The sequence below is a fragment of the Dermacentor andersoni genome, chromosome 7 (assembly GCF_023375885.2).
Source record: "Dermacentor andersoni chromosome 7, qqDerAnde1_hic_scaffold, whole genome shotgun sequence".
NCBI lineage: Eukaryota > Metazoa > Arthropoda > Arachnida > Ixodida > Ixodidae > Dermacentor > Dermacentor andersoni.
This window is the reverse complement of record NC_092820.1, coordinates 122,018,964-122,033,097: the sequence shown is the minus strand read 5'-3', so window position 1 is coordinate 122,033,097 and position 14,134 is coordinate 122,018,964. Positions and strand designations below refer to the sequence as shown.

General features: G+C 43.8%; 1 protein-coding gene across 2 annotated transcripts in view; it reads right to left on the bottom strand.

Annotated features, from left to right (window-relative positions):
- Positions 1–6,501: 6,501 nt before the first annotated feature.
- Positions 6,502–14,134, bottom strand: part of Brf (Brf RNA polymerase III subunit) — a 55,615-nt gene continuing 47,982 nt past the window's right edge. For both annotated transcript variants that reach the window (XM_050181124.3, XM_055072499.2), the window contains exons 16-18: positions 13,933–14,017; positions 13,159–13,245; positions 6,502–10,699 (exon numbers count right to left, since the gene is read on the bottom strand). In XM_050181124.3, coding sequence (XP_050037081.1) covers positions 10,644–10,699; positions 13,159–13,245; positions 13,933–14,017 — 228 coding nt within the window. In that variant the 3' untranslated portion in view covers positions 6,502–10,643. The remainder of the gene's footprint in view (positions 10,700–13,158; positions 13,246–13,932; positions 14,018–14,134) is intronic.

The following is a 14,134-nucleotide window of genomic DNA, read 5'->3' as shown; positions in this document are numbered from 1 at the left end:
AAACCAAAATTCGGCTTCATGTAGCGCGTGCAACCCGCGTAGTTCGACACTATTTGAGTCAAACAGGCCAAGAATTGATACATAATCTGGTACATCTGATACATCTCTGGTTTCCAGCTTCTCGTGTTAGTGCGCTTTGACATGCAGCGTACACGGGATATTTGTACAAAATAATTATAATAATGAAAGCGGTCCTTTGGCTCATGCGATCAAATATTTCAGCAAAGATATTCCGTTTTCGTTTATATCATCGCTGAAACATCAATGCACGAGGTGAGCTCGCAGAGAAAAAGATTGTGTGTGTTTGACACCCGTCACATACGCGTCTATATCGAGCAAGAATGCTAAGAGTTCTTGATATACCGAGTATAGTGGCGAACTGCAGTCGAAGAAGAAGACAGAGTGAAAAAAAAAAGGACCATATTCAGTGACGATTTAGCCTGGGTCGCGTTTAAACGACTAGATTCTTGGCACAATGAACAGAAATATCCATTATTCCAACGGTTGTGTTGGCAACTCCGCGTGCTCGCGCATGTTTGCGCGCCGTCTGCTACTGCAGAGCCGGTATTTTTATTTTATTTCAGTACCCCCAGGGCTTAAAATTCTGTTACAGAGCCGGTTGGTGTTTACTGTGTGTGTGTGTCCGCCTTACTAAGTAACTTTGAGTGGTTGACAGGCGTACCCATGCGTTGCTGTTGCGCACCAGGCTGCCCGTCAAGTTGGGGACGGAAGCAACCGGGGGTGTCCTTTCACGAGCTGCCAGTCGAAAACGCTTTGCGTGCAGAGTGGTTGAGTGCCATATCAAGAAATGACGTTTTGACGATCATTCCTATCTCGGACTGCTCTGTTGTGTGTAGCCTCCACTTCCGTCCTACGGATTTCAAGGAGAACTTCACGAAGCGACATCTGAAGCCCGGTACGGTACCCAGTGTGTTCGCTGAGCGGACACCGTGCATCGCACAAAGCGAGAGCGCGACGGAACCTCAAGGCAGGACGCGAAAACATAAGCGTGACCCTTCGGGTGCTTCGTTGCCTTGCCAACCACCGGAATGCGTAAGTCAAGGAATTCAGGGACCAGCCACGCCTCCAGGGCACGAAAGTAACGAGAGCAACATTGAAGGAAGCGAGCCAACGTACTATGCCATCCAACCTCAGCGAGATGAAACCACGATGGAGGATTTAACAGCCGAGAATTCCGGTAGCTTGAGTGCGGCACCTACAGCGATGGTGCATGCTATACGCTCCTACAAGAGGCAGGCACCATTGAAGTTGTATTCCGGCCTCGACGTACTTTGTCCAGCGCAAGCGGTGGCGCGAGAAAGAACGGGCGCTCAAAGCGAAAAATGAAAGGCTGAGTAGGGCTGTAGAATAGTACAAACAGGAACTACTCGAGCTAAAAGAAGCAGCACACGTTAGTACATTTCTAGAAGTGACGTCCGATGCCGACAAAGGAAATTTAAAGGCACTCCTAATCGTTGACCAGGTAAAGAACTACAGAAAGTAAAAGCCGCAATGGTCAGAAACAACGCTGCGACATAGCATCATACTCCGAAATTTGTCAGCGAAGGCGTATGAGTACTTGCGCTCCAAAGACCTGCTGAGGTTGCCCTGCAACAAGACCCTCCAAAAATACATCGGCGCGGTTTCCGAAGAAGTTGGCTTTACTCAGATAGTTCGTTGCCGCCCGGAAACAGAAATATTAACGCTTGAAACACCTCAAAAGTTTGTTCCCTCATCACACACGGAATGAGAATTCGCCAGAAACTACAATATCACAAACAAAGGGACGCGTTCATTAATGGTGACGTCAACATGGATGAGTGCCTGGCAAACTCAGTCCTCTGCTTTTTGTTCTGCGGGCTCCACGGTCGATACAATATACCTGTCGGGTATTTCTTCACAAAGGGGTGCACAGGGGAGCAACTAGCAGAAGTCATGCGCCACGTTATCTAGAAAACGTCGGATATCGGCTTATATGTCGTCCGCATTGTCACGGACAATCACAAGATAAATGTGACAGCCATGCTTATTTTGTGTGATGGGGTCCTGCATATACGCGCTCCACACCCTGCAGATCTCACTAAGCACATCCTTCTGGCTTTTGATCAGAGCCATATAATTAAAAATGTGAGATCACAGTTTCTGGCAAAAGACACCGGGGGAAAAAAGGAGATACTATCAAGGTACCTAGAGATGGTGCACAAAATGCAGAACTTAACAGTAAGGCCAATAGGCTCTTCATGCGAAAGCACCTCTACCTGCCCAATATTGAAAAGATGAGTGTGAAACTAGCCGTGCAGTTTCAATGTTGAAGACAGGCATCATAGCCGGTTCCAGTGGCACCAATGTACAGAGTTCGGCAAGTTTCACATCAAAGCAGCTTCTTCCAATTCAGCATGAGCGCCATACGACTGCAGGCACTGCTGAGCACATTTTGAACATAGCAGCAATGAGTCTAAGAGAGTACTGTTTGTCAGACAGACCACTTGTCTCGAACCACGACATTGCCAGCATGGCCATGATGGGAGGTTTCATTGTTCGAGCTGTAAGCAAGCGCATTCCCTGTGCTGACTACGTTGCAATGCTTAAGGCACCAAAGAGCAGTGCTCCCGCTCATGGCCTCATCGCTCACCAGGATCGCGGCGGCCTTTTCTACCCGACGCAGGAGCTCGTCAAAGTTCTTATAGGTCTTCGCAGGTTTGCGGACTGCATACTCTCTCAGCGACGGTCAGTTGACAAGCCTCTCGTAGTTTGCGTGCAGAGGACAGTGCAAGGGAGCTCATGAGTCTGTCCGTCTCGGCCTGCGGCAACACCGATTCAGACCACCGCAAAGGCCTGTTGGAACTCATCGCAAGAAAGCTCATTAATCCACTTTTTGCAAACTATGCACAAGCAAGAACCAACACGAATGTTGTCGTCAAGTTTCTGGAGAAAAAGCCCCTGTCGAGAAAAGTATTAAAATTGTACTGCATTTGTTAGGTGGCAGTACACGAGGCACCGTGCCACACTTTAATCGCCAATCACTTTCTGCATCAGAGTGCGTGGAATCTTCATCACGTGCTTCTGATGAACCAGAATAGAATGTCTCACATAGGCAATATTAACATGTACATTTTATGACAAGCAGATGCTAGTAATGCGGTCGAGCTTTGAACATTGCTGAGCTAGCGCTGTGCTCTCCTTAGGAACGATTTTTGGACCATGCATTAAATTCTCGTGACATCACAACTGGGTGATTATGTGCACTTAGTGTTATTTTCTTCGTTTTGTGTTTCATTCAACCTACCCCGAATTAATGTATTCAGGTGCTGTGTATGTGTTCTATCTTTCATTTATTCTTCACCATGGGCTTAAGCACGCTATTATTCAAGTAAATATAATTCCTGGCGCCTTAGGAAACGGAAGAGCGCAAAGCGGCACATGCTCCAAGCTCTTACCTATTTAAATTGCTTTATCCAGTAGCCTCCTAAATAACGCTAATATCCCTCTCCACGCCATTAGTAGTGTCAACAGAACGGTGAACTAATCTTCCCTGTAATAAGGCAGCCAATCCCGCATTTACCTATCTAGATAAAACGCTCATGGAAAAGCATAGCATCAGAATTTATCAGTGACCATTTTTTCATGGCCGCTCTTAAATGGGCAGTCGCACATAAAATAAATAAAAAATAAATAAAGGAAAAGAAAAATGTGTGAGCAAAATCACCTAAAAATAATCACGAAACACTATGCATCATTTATATCCCTGAATAACTGCATTGTGCAAGTAACATTATCGTGCCTTTTTGACACCCGTTAGTTTGTCTTCGCACAAAATTTCGCCGCAGAGCTGACAAGTTTCACCACGCCACTCGCCTGACCGCCGGCCTGAAAGCGCGGAAGTAGCAGCATGAAGCCGCAATGCTCTCGGCTATAGTATACTAGAACACTATACTCTTGGCGGCGGCTGTGCCTCGGTGGTTGTCACTAGATGGATGGATGGATGGATGTTATGAGCGTCCCCTTTGTAACGGGGCAGTGGGTTCTGCCACCAAGCTCTTGCTATTATAGTGCGTAATGTCCTACCTAGGCTAAAAAAGAAAAAAAAAACCACGATGAACTCCCACAACCAAATTTTCTGAACTTTGTGAACTTTGCTTTTGTATGTCTCTGTCTTGTGTCGTTTCCCTACATTTCTTCCACCAATCTTCCAATCACCTCTTACTAATCCCTATCGCGGACATGTTTACTTTTCCCCTGCTCTCGCTGAACCCAAGGGCTTCAAGGAGGCCAGTGGTGCCTAAATCGACCGCTGGGCAGACGTCTTCACATTCTAATAAAACATGCTCCATCGTTTCCCTAGCTTTGCCACAGCAAGCACATGTTTCTTCTTCCTTCTTATATTTCGCTTTATAGGTGCATGTTCTAAGGCATCCTGATCTCGCTTCGAAAAGTAATGAGCTTCCCTTTGAGTTATCATAAATTGTTTCTTTCCTGATTTCGTTTTTTCCTCTTAAGTAGTTACTCATGGCAGGTTTATTTTCCATTGCCGCCATCCATGAGATTATTTCAGCCTCTCTGACTTTCCGCTTGACGTTCTTTGTTGCTGTGTTGCCCACCCTACAGGCCGCATACTTGCTGGTAAGCTTCCTAGTTCTTTTCCTCCACTGTGAATCAATGATTTTCCTGTACAGATACCTCAAAACTCTTCCAGCCCATTTACTTTCTTCCACAGTTCTCAGTTGTTCTTCATAATCAATTTTACTGTGAGCTTCCCTCACTTCAATACTAGTCCAGCCCATATCACCCTGCACAGCTTCATTTATAGTCTTCCCGCCAGCGCCTAATGTGAGGCGACCCACTGACATTTGGTTCCCATCGACTCCTGCTTGTACTCCTGATTTGAAGCAAACAACCGCATTTCCAAAAGTAAATCGTGGAACCATTACGCCTTTCCACACACCCCGGAGCACCTCATACTTATTCTATCCCGATAGCACTCTGTGCTTCATTATGGCTGCATTCCTCTTGACCTTCACTGTTATTGTTTTTTCCTGTGTTTCCATATATCTATTGCCTTCATTTATCCATATATCAAGGTATTTATATCCTGTTACCCGAGGTATTTCCTGGCCCTGTATCGCCACTGTCTGTTCACCGTTTTCATTGAATACCATAACAGCTGATTTTCTAACACTAAATTTCAAACCTAAATTGTTGCCTTCCTGTCCACAGATATTAGCCAGACATTGCAAATCACTTTGCTTGTTAGCTTGCAACACAATGTCGTTCGCATAAAATAAACCTGGAAGCTGCTGCTCTACTACTGTACCCGCCTGTTTGTACGAGAGATTAAACCCGATATTTCCTTCTAACGCCCTCTCCATCCTCACCACGTACATTGTAAACAGCAGTGGGGATAAAGGGCACCCCTGCCTCAGTCCCTTGTTGATATGAACTTACTCCTCGCTCCTCATACCTTGCCATTCAACGAAAATGGTATTTCCTAGGTAAACCTCTCTTAAAAGCTGTAGACAGTCGTCACCTAAGCCTTCCCCTTCCAGAATATCCCACAAAATGTTGTGGTTTACGTTTTCATATGCTCCTGTAATGCTTAAAAAGAAGTTCACGAGGGTTGCAATGTGGGCTTGTTGGTAATGCATCTTCAAGGGGAGTATGGTAGCGCGATTCAAAGACTGGACAAGAGAAGACACAAAGGGACACACACAGCGCTTAAAAAGGCCACATATAATGGTCTGCTTTCTACTCTTGATATTTCAATACACTGAGTAAGAACAAATAAGTTATCATCCAAACGCCTACCTATTCTGGAGCCATTCTGAAGTTCTCCCAAAATGCCATTATTCTCTGCCCATCCTTGCAGCTTTAATTTGATTGCCTGCATTGCCAGCCTATATATTACAGATGTAATGGTCAACGATCTATACGAGTGAATTCTATCTTTCTCCCCCTTACCTTTTGTTAATCAAATTCATTCTACTTTGTTGCCAACTGTCTGGTATTTGTCTATCCCTTAAAGTTTCCGTAATGTTTATTAGGGAAGCCAACCTGGCCGTACACAAGGGTGTGCTGGTAACAACTAAGAAATAAGCTTAGGTGGCAACACACCCATGTATGGTACACCGAGTGAGTTCTTCCCCACATTTGTTTGCCCTCTGTTAATGGCTCATACCCATTACGGGGAATTGGCCAAGATTCGCTGGGAATTGGAAGGCGATTTTCCGGGCCAGACCTACTTTGTCCTCATCGCCACAACACGAATGGCGCTAAACCTTTTTTTTTTTTTACAGGCCCCCCCCCTTTTTTAATCCAATTCGAAATTTTGCTGTGCACCATAAGACATGTAAAGTGTGCAATTTGTAGTGTACAGTGAAGCCCAACAGGCACCCATGGTGCGGACTACAGATCCCCAGATGGTAGTCAGGTGGGCGCCTTCTACCAGCCTGTTTTGACACCCCGCAAGGCCAAGGTGTGCTACGGTGAGAAACAACTCGTCAAGAGTATGCTAATAAAGCTGTTTATTGTGCTTGTAGAAACCCACACAAAATTGTTTTTCACCTTCTCGCAATACTCGCCCAATGGCCCACTTGCATGCACACAAGTATAAACAGACACGCGCGGCAATATTCCTTTCACATCTGAAAGCTGTAAAATAGCTTCAACCATGCATATATTATACATTCATACTGCTGCTACCTTTGGATATATAAATTGTTTATACTCTCTTCACACAATGACAATTAAAGCTCACTCGCAGTGCTAGTTGTCGTGCATCACTCAACCAGCATCACAGTTTCAGTAGGCTCAGCTAGATCGCAATGCTGTATATCCAGTGTGGCATATAATACCATACACCAGCTGCTTCAAGGCAGAACAGCCAATTTTTTATTTTTAAGACAGTGCAGTGATCATAGTTCCTCTCTATAACTGTTAACATAATAAACATAATAATTAACAGTGGTAGACATCAGTAAATGTGTGATAAACACTAATTCCGAGGCCCTAATTAACACATATAGCAACTGGCTCGAACACGAGACTAAGACTAGAGAAACAGACAATACAGGTTCTGCGGGTAACCATGTTGTTCGTTTCATCTAGTCTTATCTTGCGTTTGCGCTGTTTGCCATATTATGTTGAAACATCAACAAGCCCGGATAACAGTAATTTTATAGTAGTATCCTAGTCAACAATATTGGATAGTCACATCATCTTTTTTTTACTTGCTCAGTTTAGGGCTCACGTTGAAGTTGATCAACTGAAGCTAGTCAGTTTTCAAAGCATGTCTATCTACTCAACAAGAATCCCAAGACTGGCGTCAGCAGCAAAACATTTCTCCCCCAATTTGTGGGAAAATGGAGTGACTTTCCACTTGAAATTTTCACACAAGGCCTTCCTTCAACTCTGCAGGGCAAAGCTAAGTGAAACACCAGTGTACTTCAAGATGTATTTTGGAAGACGGATAACTCGAAAAACTGGTGCTAATATCAGGATTCCTACTAAATGGATTGGCCACGAACACTGACCAGCTTCAACTCTACAGCTTAAACATGTACTCTAATATAACTAATTACCCAAGCAATTAGTGATCACTAGTTAATTACTTATTCACTTGTTATCACACTACACACTGATGGCGACCACTGTTAATGATGCATTGTCAGCAGAATATACACTACTACTTCCACTGCATCATCTTCAAGAAACACGTCCCTTCCTCCTATACAGGCGGTACTAGCTGCATGTGCATATACACATACATAAAGTAGTGAACACAAATATCCTTGTTTTTCTGTGAAGAATTCATCTATGCGCACACAAAACAGTCATTAGTGAATTTGTGCAAAATTAATCACATTGAAGCAACTGAGGGCTGCCCGCACTCTTTCTTTTTGTATATTGCTGTAAAGCAGCAAGAACTATTTGATAAAGGAAATATTGATTCCGTTGCATTGATCTAGAAGCACTGTTGCAGCTTTGAGAGGGAGTACCAAGTGTCTGGGAACTAACAGCTTTAATTGCCACCCAACCATGACCTTTTCTATATTCATGAGCGATTTCATGAATGAACATGAATGAGTTCGTAACTGAACAGACACTGCCAAATGTTTCTTTTTGAACTGCATGTGAAAGAGGGGAAGGGGGGGACAAATATAGAAATGGAGTGCATATCTTCTTTTGGTGATGCACTGTAAATATACCACATTAACACAAATTCACCAACACACAATTCAAAGCAGTCATTCATCTTTTGGCGAACATGTTTCAGAACTGACACTACAGCATCCGATTTCAAAATGCTATAACTTTAAGAATCCCGTGTGTATTATACAGAAAAATAAGGGGGGAGTGGTGTCGGCATTTAAGCTTGGTACAAACGTGGTACCTCAAACACTTGCTTTCTCACAATCCACAATCAATGTGTGCTTACAAAACACAGACAGATGACAATATGCCCAAATATCCAGTTCCACATGTACAATAAAGCTGTACAAAAAAAATATATTTGCCTACAAACATATACAGTTACATAGAAGAGCAACAAAGGAATAAATAGATAATGATACATAATAACAGCCACATAATAACAGCATGCCACTGAAGCCCTGAGTAATACTACCACCATAGCTGTATCGACGCTCACAAGTACAATGAAGCATTTGTGTGAGGCTCCCATTACGAAACGTGCATAACTCAGTGCCGGGTGACCATACTGCTAGATTTAAATATCACAGTGTTATGCTTTTACAATTGCTCTGCAAAGGCCTGATTGGGAGAAACACCTGCAAGTATAATGACTCCCGAACACGCTACAAATGTTAGTTGAATTGCATGAAAACAACACACTACAAATTACTAAGAATAAATCATGAGAATATAAATCGTTTCAGGAAGTACAAAACAGGTTTCAGGAGAAGCATGGCAGACACAGCATGCATAGCCATCGGTATTCTATAAACTCAACCTCAATCCATCTGGCGCCTACCAATTCGACTGCGCTAAATGGCTACAAAAAGGAGCCCCCCAGCTTAACATATATCATCTAATTCGAACTTTAAGATTATTTAAACAAAATGTTATGGTCCTGCAGAGTTCTGGTGCCAGCTCTTAGACAGAATAAACAAAAATCAACTTTAGTTATGCTCAATGCCAAGGTCCTGTGGAACTCTGCCGACGCTCCTGCCATACTGTCGAAACTATGTATAGTAAAAATGATAACGCAACGCTCTTTGCGTCACCAGTTCGGACGACTGTTGCCCGCGTGGCAGAAGTGTAACCAGCCAGGTCACATGACGAAACTAAAGCAAATAAATGCCGTGGGGTGGTGTCTCACAAGGCTGCGGGTAGGCTCTCTGCTTGACACTAGATGCAGAATAAAATTAGTATACATGGACTATCAACGAATTCATGTTTGCAACAAGCCATAACCATTAGAAAAAAGCACTAAGTTACTATGGAAACACCCCGCTAAGGAGGTTTGTCACAAGGAACACATTTACAATGTATTTTCGGCACAACATTGCACGGCTCGTTGATCCTGCACTATGCTATAGCCACGTCGTTATCCCAGCTGAAATGTGTACCGCGTCAGTGCTCAGACGCGACACGCAAGTTGACAGGTCCCAGCGCAGGTTAGAGAAAAGTCATTGCGTAGCCAGAAACAGAAGTGCCGATGCTGGCCAACGTCAGTGTCGGTCAGAAACACATTTTATGCAAGTCCTGCGTGAAAATCTCGTTCGCTCCAATCTATTTCAACTGGCTTAACTGGCATTTCAATAATAGCACAGAGTGCATCAAATGCATTTGTAGGAGCAACATAGCAATACTTGACAGAAGTGATTATCATGCACGGAATGTTATGTGAGAAAAAAAAACCCATCAACAATGAAAGAGCGTCATGGAGGGTGTCGGTTTCTCTTTCTATCTCGTAAACACCATTTAAAATGATGTTTCCGTACATCCAAATGAACCTCTTAAACCCATACCTATAAACATGTCTGAAAATTGTTGTCAGTAGTAGTATTCCATAAATGCTACCTTGCCTTGTTATATTCAACTTCTCAAAGAAAACGACACTCCAGAAAAAAAAAAGTTGTTTCCAACACCACAAACAAAATTATTCTACTGTATATGCTTGTATTACGTGTTTCAACACCATTAACGAAATTATACTATATGCTTGTATTACGTGTATGTAGCACTGTAACCAGCATGTTTACAAGATCCACTCTGACATAGCTAAACATAATCATATCAGCAATTGCATTAAAGCCTTCATGAGCAAACAACCACACACTTTTTTTAAAGAGCTACCCGACTCAGAAAATCAGCTCTTCACTTACAGCCAAAAGCAACACGGGCAGCAAGAATTCAGGTCAGCAATTTGGTTCGAGTTTTATACTACCGTGCCTCCCACAAACACCTGTTCCGCGTCCATGCATTGATGACACTTCACGTTTCATACACAGTGATTCTTGAATTTGCCGAGAGTCCACGATCAGAAAACAACACTGCTCGCGGCAGAACATGCCTTGGTTGCAATAACCGTGGTTCGCATCTACTATACCGAAGATGGCAATGCCGCTTGAACGGCTCACGATATGCGAGAATTTGAAAATCCTAAAACGCGGCTGCGGGTGCCGTCAGTCCATGTAGTCGTCGATCTCCTCGTGATATCCGAACTCGTCCTGTTCTTCTCCTGCAACGAGAAGAACCCCCGACACTTTAGTGAAACTACTAGGCTGTAGTGGGAACATTGTCAAGACAGAGAAAAAGGCTTTAATGTTTGGATAGGTGAAGGTGAAGGCCTAAAAAACGTGCATCTGACTTATTCACCGACAGGGATACACAAGGCAAGGGGTGAAGATGATCAAACAAATACATGGTGCCACACATTCTATATGTGCAGGCATACCAACCTTAAGAACGAGAAAAATACTGCACTGTAGATAGATAGAAAAATGATACGGATATGTGGGGAATAATAAAATACGCTTTATCACCATGCAGACTGTTTACTTTAAAATTTCGCAGACTTTGATCTGTAGTGATGCTGTGAAAAGGCACCGAGCTCTACAGTCGCAGCCAAAATGACCTGCATCACAGACGGATGGAAATATTGATGTACTAACAGCTTCTTAGTGAAATATTCATGTTACAGTGGCTGAAATTTCAGTTGTTATACATTGTTGCTGCAGAGAAAATGGCAGTGTTGCAGATAGACCTAAAGAATCGAGCATGAGTGAAAAATTTTAGAAATCAAGAATAGGTCGGCGAGTAAGTTTGTATTTGTAATTTGACTGCAAGTAGAACCTCATTCACATGATTTGGAAAAAAAATGTGAGAAATAATTACTAACCACAAAAACGTACGATCTGAAGTCTTTAAAGAATTTGGTAGACTCAACTGTAGTTGACATCTATGTAATGTAAAGCGTTGCGCAAATCGTTGCAGCTCAAGGAGCCGACACGCACCAGCCTGGTGGGGCTTGAGCGGACCGAGACGCACACTGTCGTTTTTTTGGCTTTGGCAAGGTTATGTTTGCGCCCGTCGAATTTGGTCTGGACATGACGTGACAAGTACTGAGGGACTGAGATCTTGGGGAAACCAAAGCCGAACGCTCCCGAAGATTAAGTCGGTGGCTCCGCCCACGATGGGACCGGGAGATGAAGTCCCGTCGCAACATTGTGGGCCCTCTGGACAGGTCAGCAGACTTCTTTGAGAGGGACATTTTGGCAGGTAGTTTTGACATGCCCACTTGGCGCGAATCGTTGCAGCATTAGATGCTGCCACACAGTTGTGCCAAGGTCCAACACTTTGGCCTCCGAAGTTATGTGGGAAAGCCACTAACCAAATGCGTAGGAGCTATGCTCGTGCAGTATGCCAGCAGGACTTTATTTTACTTTTGCTTTTTCATTCTTTATTACTTTGTAACTATAAGTTGATCGCTAACCTCACATTTATGAGCCTGGTTTGTGCGCTTGTGCCTAAGTATCCAATGATTACTGAAAATGCAGTGTTTGACAAACACGTACACCAGCACTTCGTGGCAAGGTCTGTGAGTCCTTCCGATTTCTATGCAAAGCATCAAACATAATACTGGACTTTCATTGATTAGCTATAATTCTTATTAAGCATGCATGTTATTACAGTTAGCCACAGCTAAAGGATGTAAATGTGCATATTCAAGAAACAGTGCTGTTGCATCCAACATTCCTTGCGATCGAAGTATGAAAGCTGAATACGATCCAGATGAATGATGCAAAGGATTGCCTGTCAGAGCCCATACGCAGCAGCCACTGGAGTCAGTGGCATATAGCAGATTTCGCTAATGGCACCGCCAAACACTTTACCATTTTTGCTGGGGTTGTGACAGTTCGGCACATCATACCCCGTCACACTGCAAGAGTGCTCAATGCATCGTATGACACCGATTCCGCAATTTGACCGAGGAAACACTTGCAAAGGCACTTCTCTTGGCCAGCAGCATCGAGGAAGAAGCAGAAAGAATAATAACAGTGCCGCCGTCAATTGGGCTCGGTCGGCCGGGTCTCGCAGAGTGATGGCATTGCCTGAAATGTGTTGACTTCTTCGCAACACAGTGAAGCACGGTTTGGCCATGTGATGGCACTTGACGATGTGCGGCAAACAGTGGGGCAACTCTGGCTCCCTAAAGGGAGGCATATACAGTAACTCAATGTTGTACTGAAATTCAACAATCCTCTGTTTGTTGCTTCACAAAGCTTAAATCAGCAGTATGCCAATTGGACAACCTTGTCAGGTGATTTGACACTCGCGTCTATCTAATAGGCTGTTCACACGGGCACACTTGACAAGGGATCAAATTTCATGATCTCGGTCGGCTCCCGCCCCAACAGTTTATGCAGAGAAGCTAATCCCAATGCAGCAAGTTGATTCCAATCTGGCTCAGTCACGATCAAAAGCACTCTGTGTGACTGATGCATTACTATGTATAAGGAACTATTACCAGCAACAGCCGCAGATCTGCAATTTCAGCTAAGTTAGGATAGGTTAGGTTAGGTTAGGCTTTCTTTAATTTTAAAGCAGCCTTCTTCCAAGCCTCAAGCTGTCACGTCAATCCAACTAGTGAGAGAGAGAGCTTGAATAACAAACATGAAGTTCTCTTTCTTTCCCTACCTCTGTGCTGGTTCAAAAGCTGGGCTGCACTCAGGTGGTACTCCTTGTCATCCTCCTCCTCTTCTTCCTCCTCCTCCTCTTCTTCGTCTGCATTGAAAATTGAAGAAAAAATTTTAAGTTATCCGTTCATTCGACAACTGGAGAGCACTTGCATGCATGCCATCGCTGACAAGTGAAATTAGAAAAGCATAGAGGTGAACCCCTCCTATGAGCCATACGAGTGGCAAGTGCAATTCCACACTGCGATATGCCCAGTCACCCAACTTGTGCGACTAAGGCATGTGAGGGTGGGTAAATGATCACGCAAAGGTGGGTGAACGGGGCAACCACTGAACTGACTGCAATAAAATGCATCACAGTTAAATGAAGAAAGTAAATTGTGGGGTGTGTTGCAAGCATATTTCTTTATTTAGGAACTCAAATATATTTTGGTCAATGTTGCCAGAAATGTATAAAATTTTGAAGAAAATTAAGGAAACATGTTGACGATATTCTGCCTCCACACCAAAAGCTGAATATTGCAATTCCGTAAACTTCACCTACAACGCACGAATGTGCAGTATAGTAAAATTGTTACTACCGCTACTTTGCAAATGCGAGGTTTGGATGGACACGCAGACAGGACAATAGCTGATTGGACAGATTTCTAATGCTGCAAAGTAAGCGGCACTTTTTGTCTCTCACGCCTTGCCATTCAGACAGGACCACAGCCAAAGCCTCATTGAAAGTCTTATGAACAAGAAAGACATGGTCGGTTGAAATGATGGCGCATACCTTGGAACTCGAGCTCTTCTTCTAGTTCTTTCATGGCAGTCACGTCATCGACAGCAGCAGGCTGTGGAACTGGATCTCCAAGGTCCTGTTTCCCAAACGAGACAAAAGCCACACCCATTTTACAAAATCCATACCTTTCTCCCTAAAAGAAATCCACTGCAAAAGCGAAAAGGGGCGTCGGCTGCACCCACAACCGGGCAGC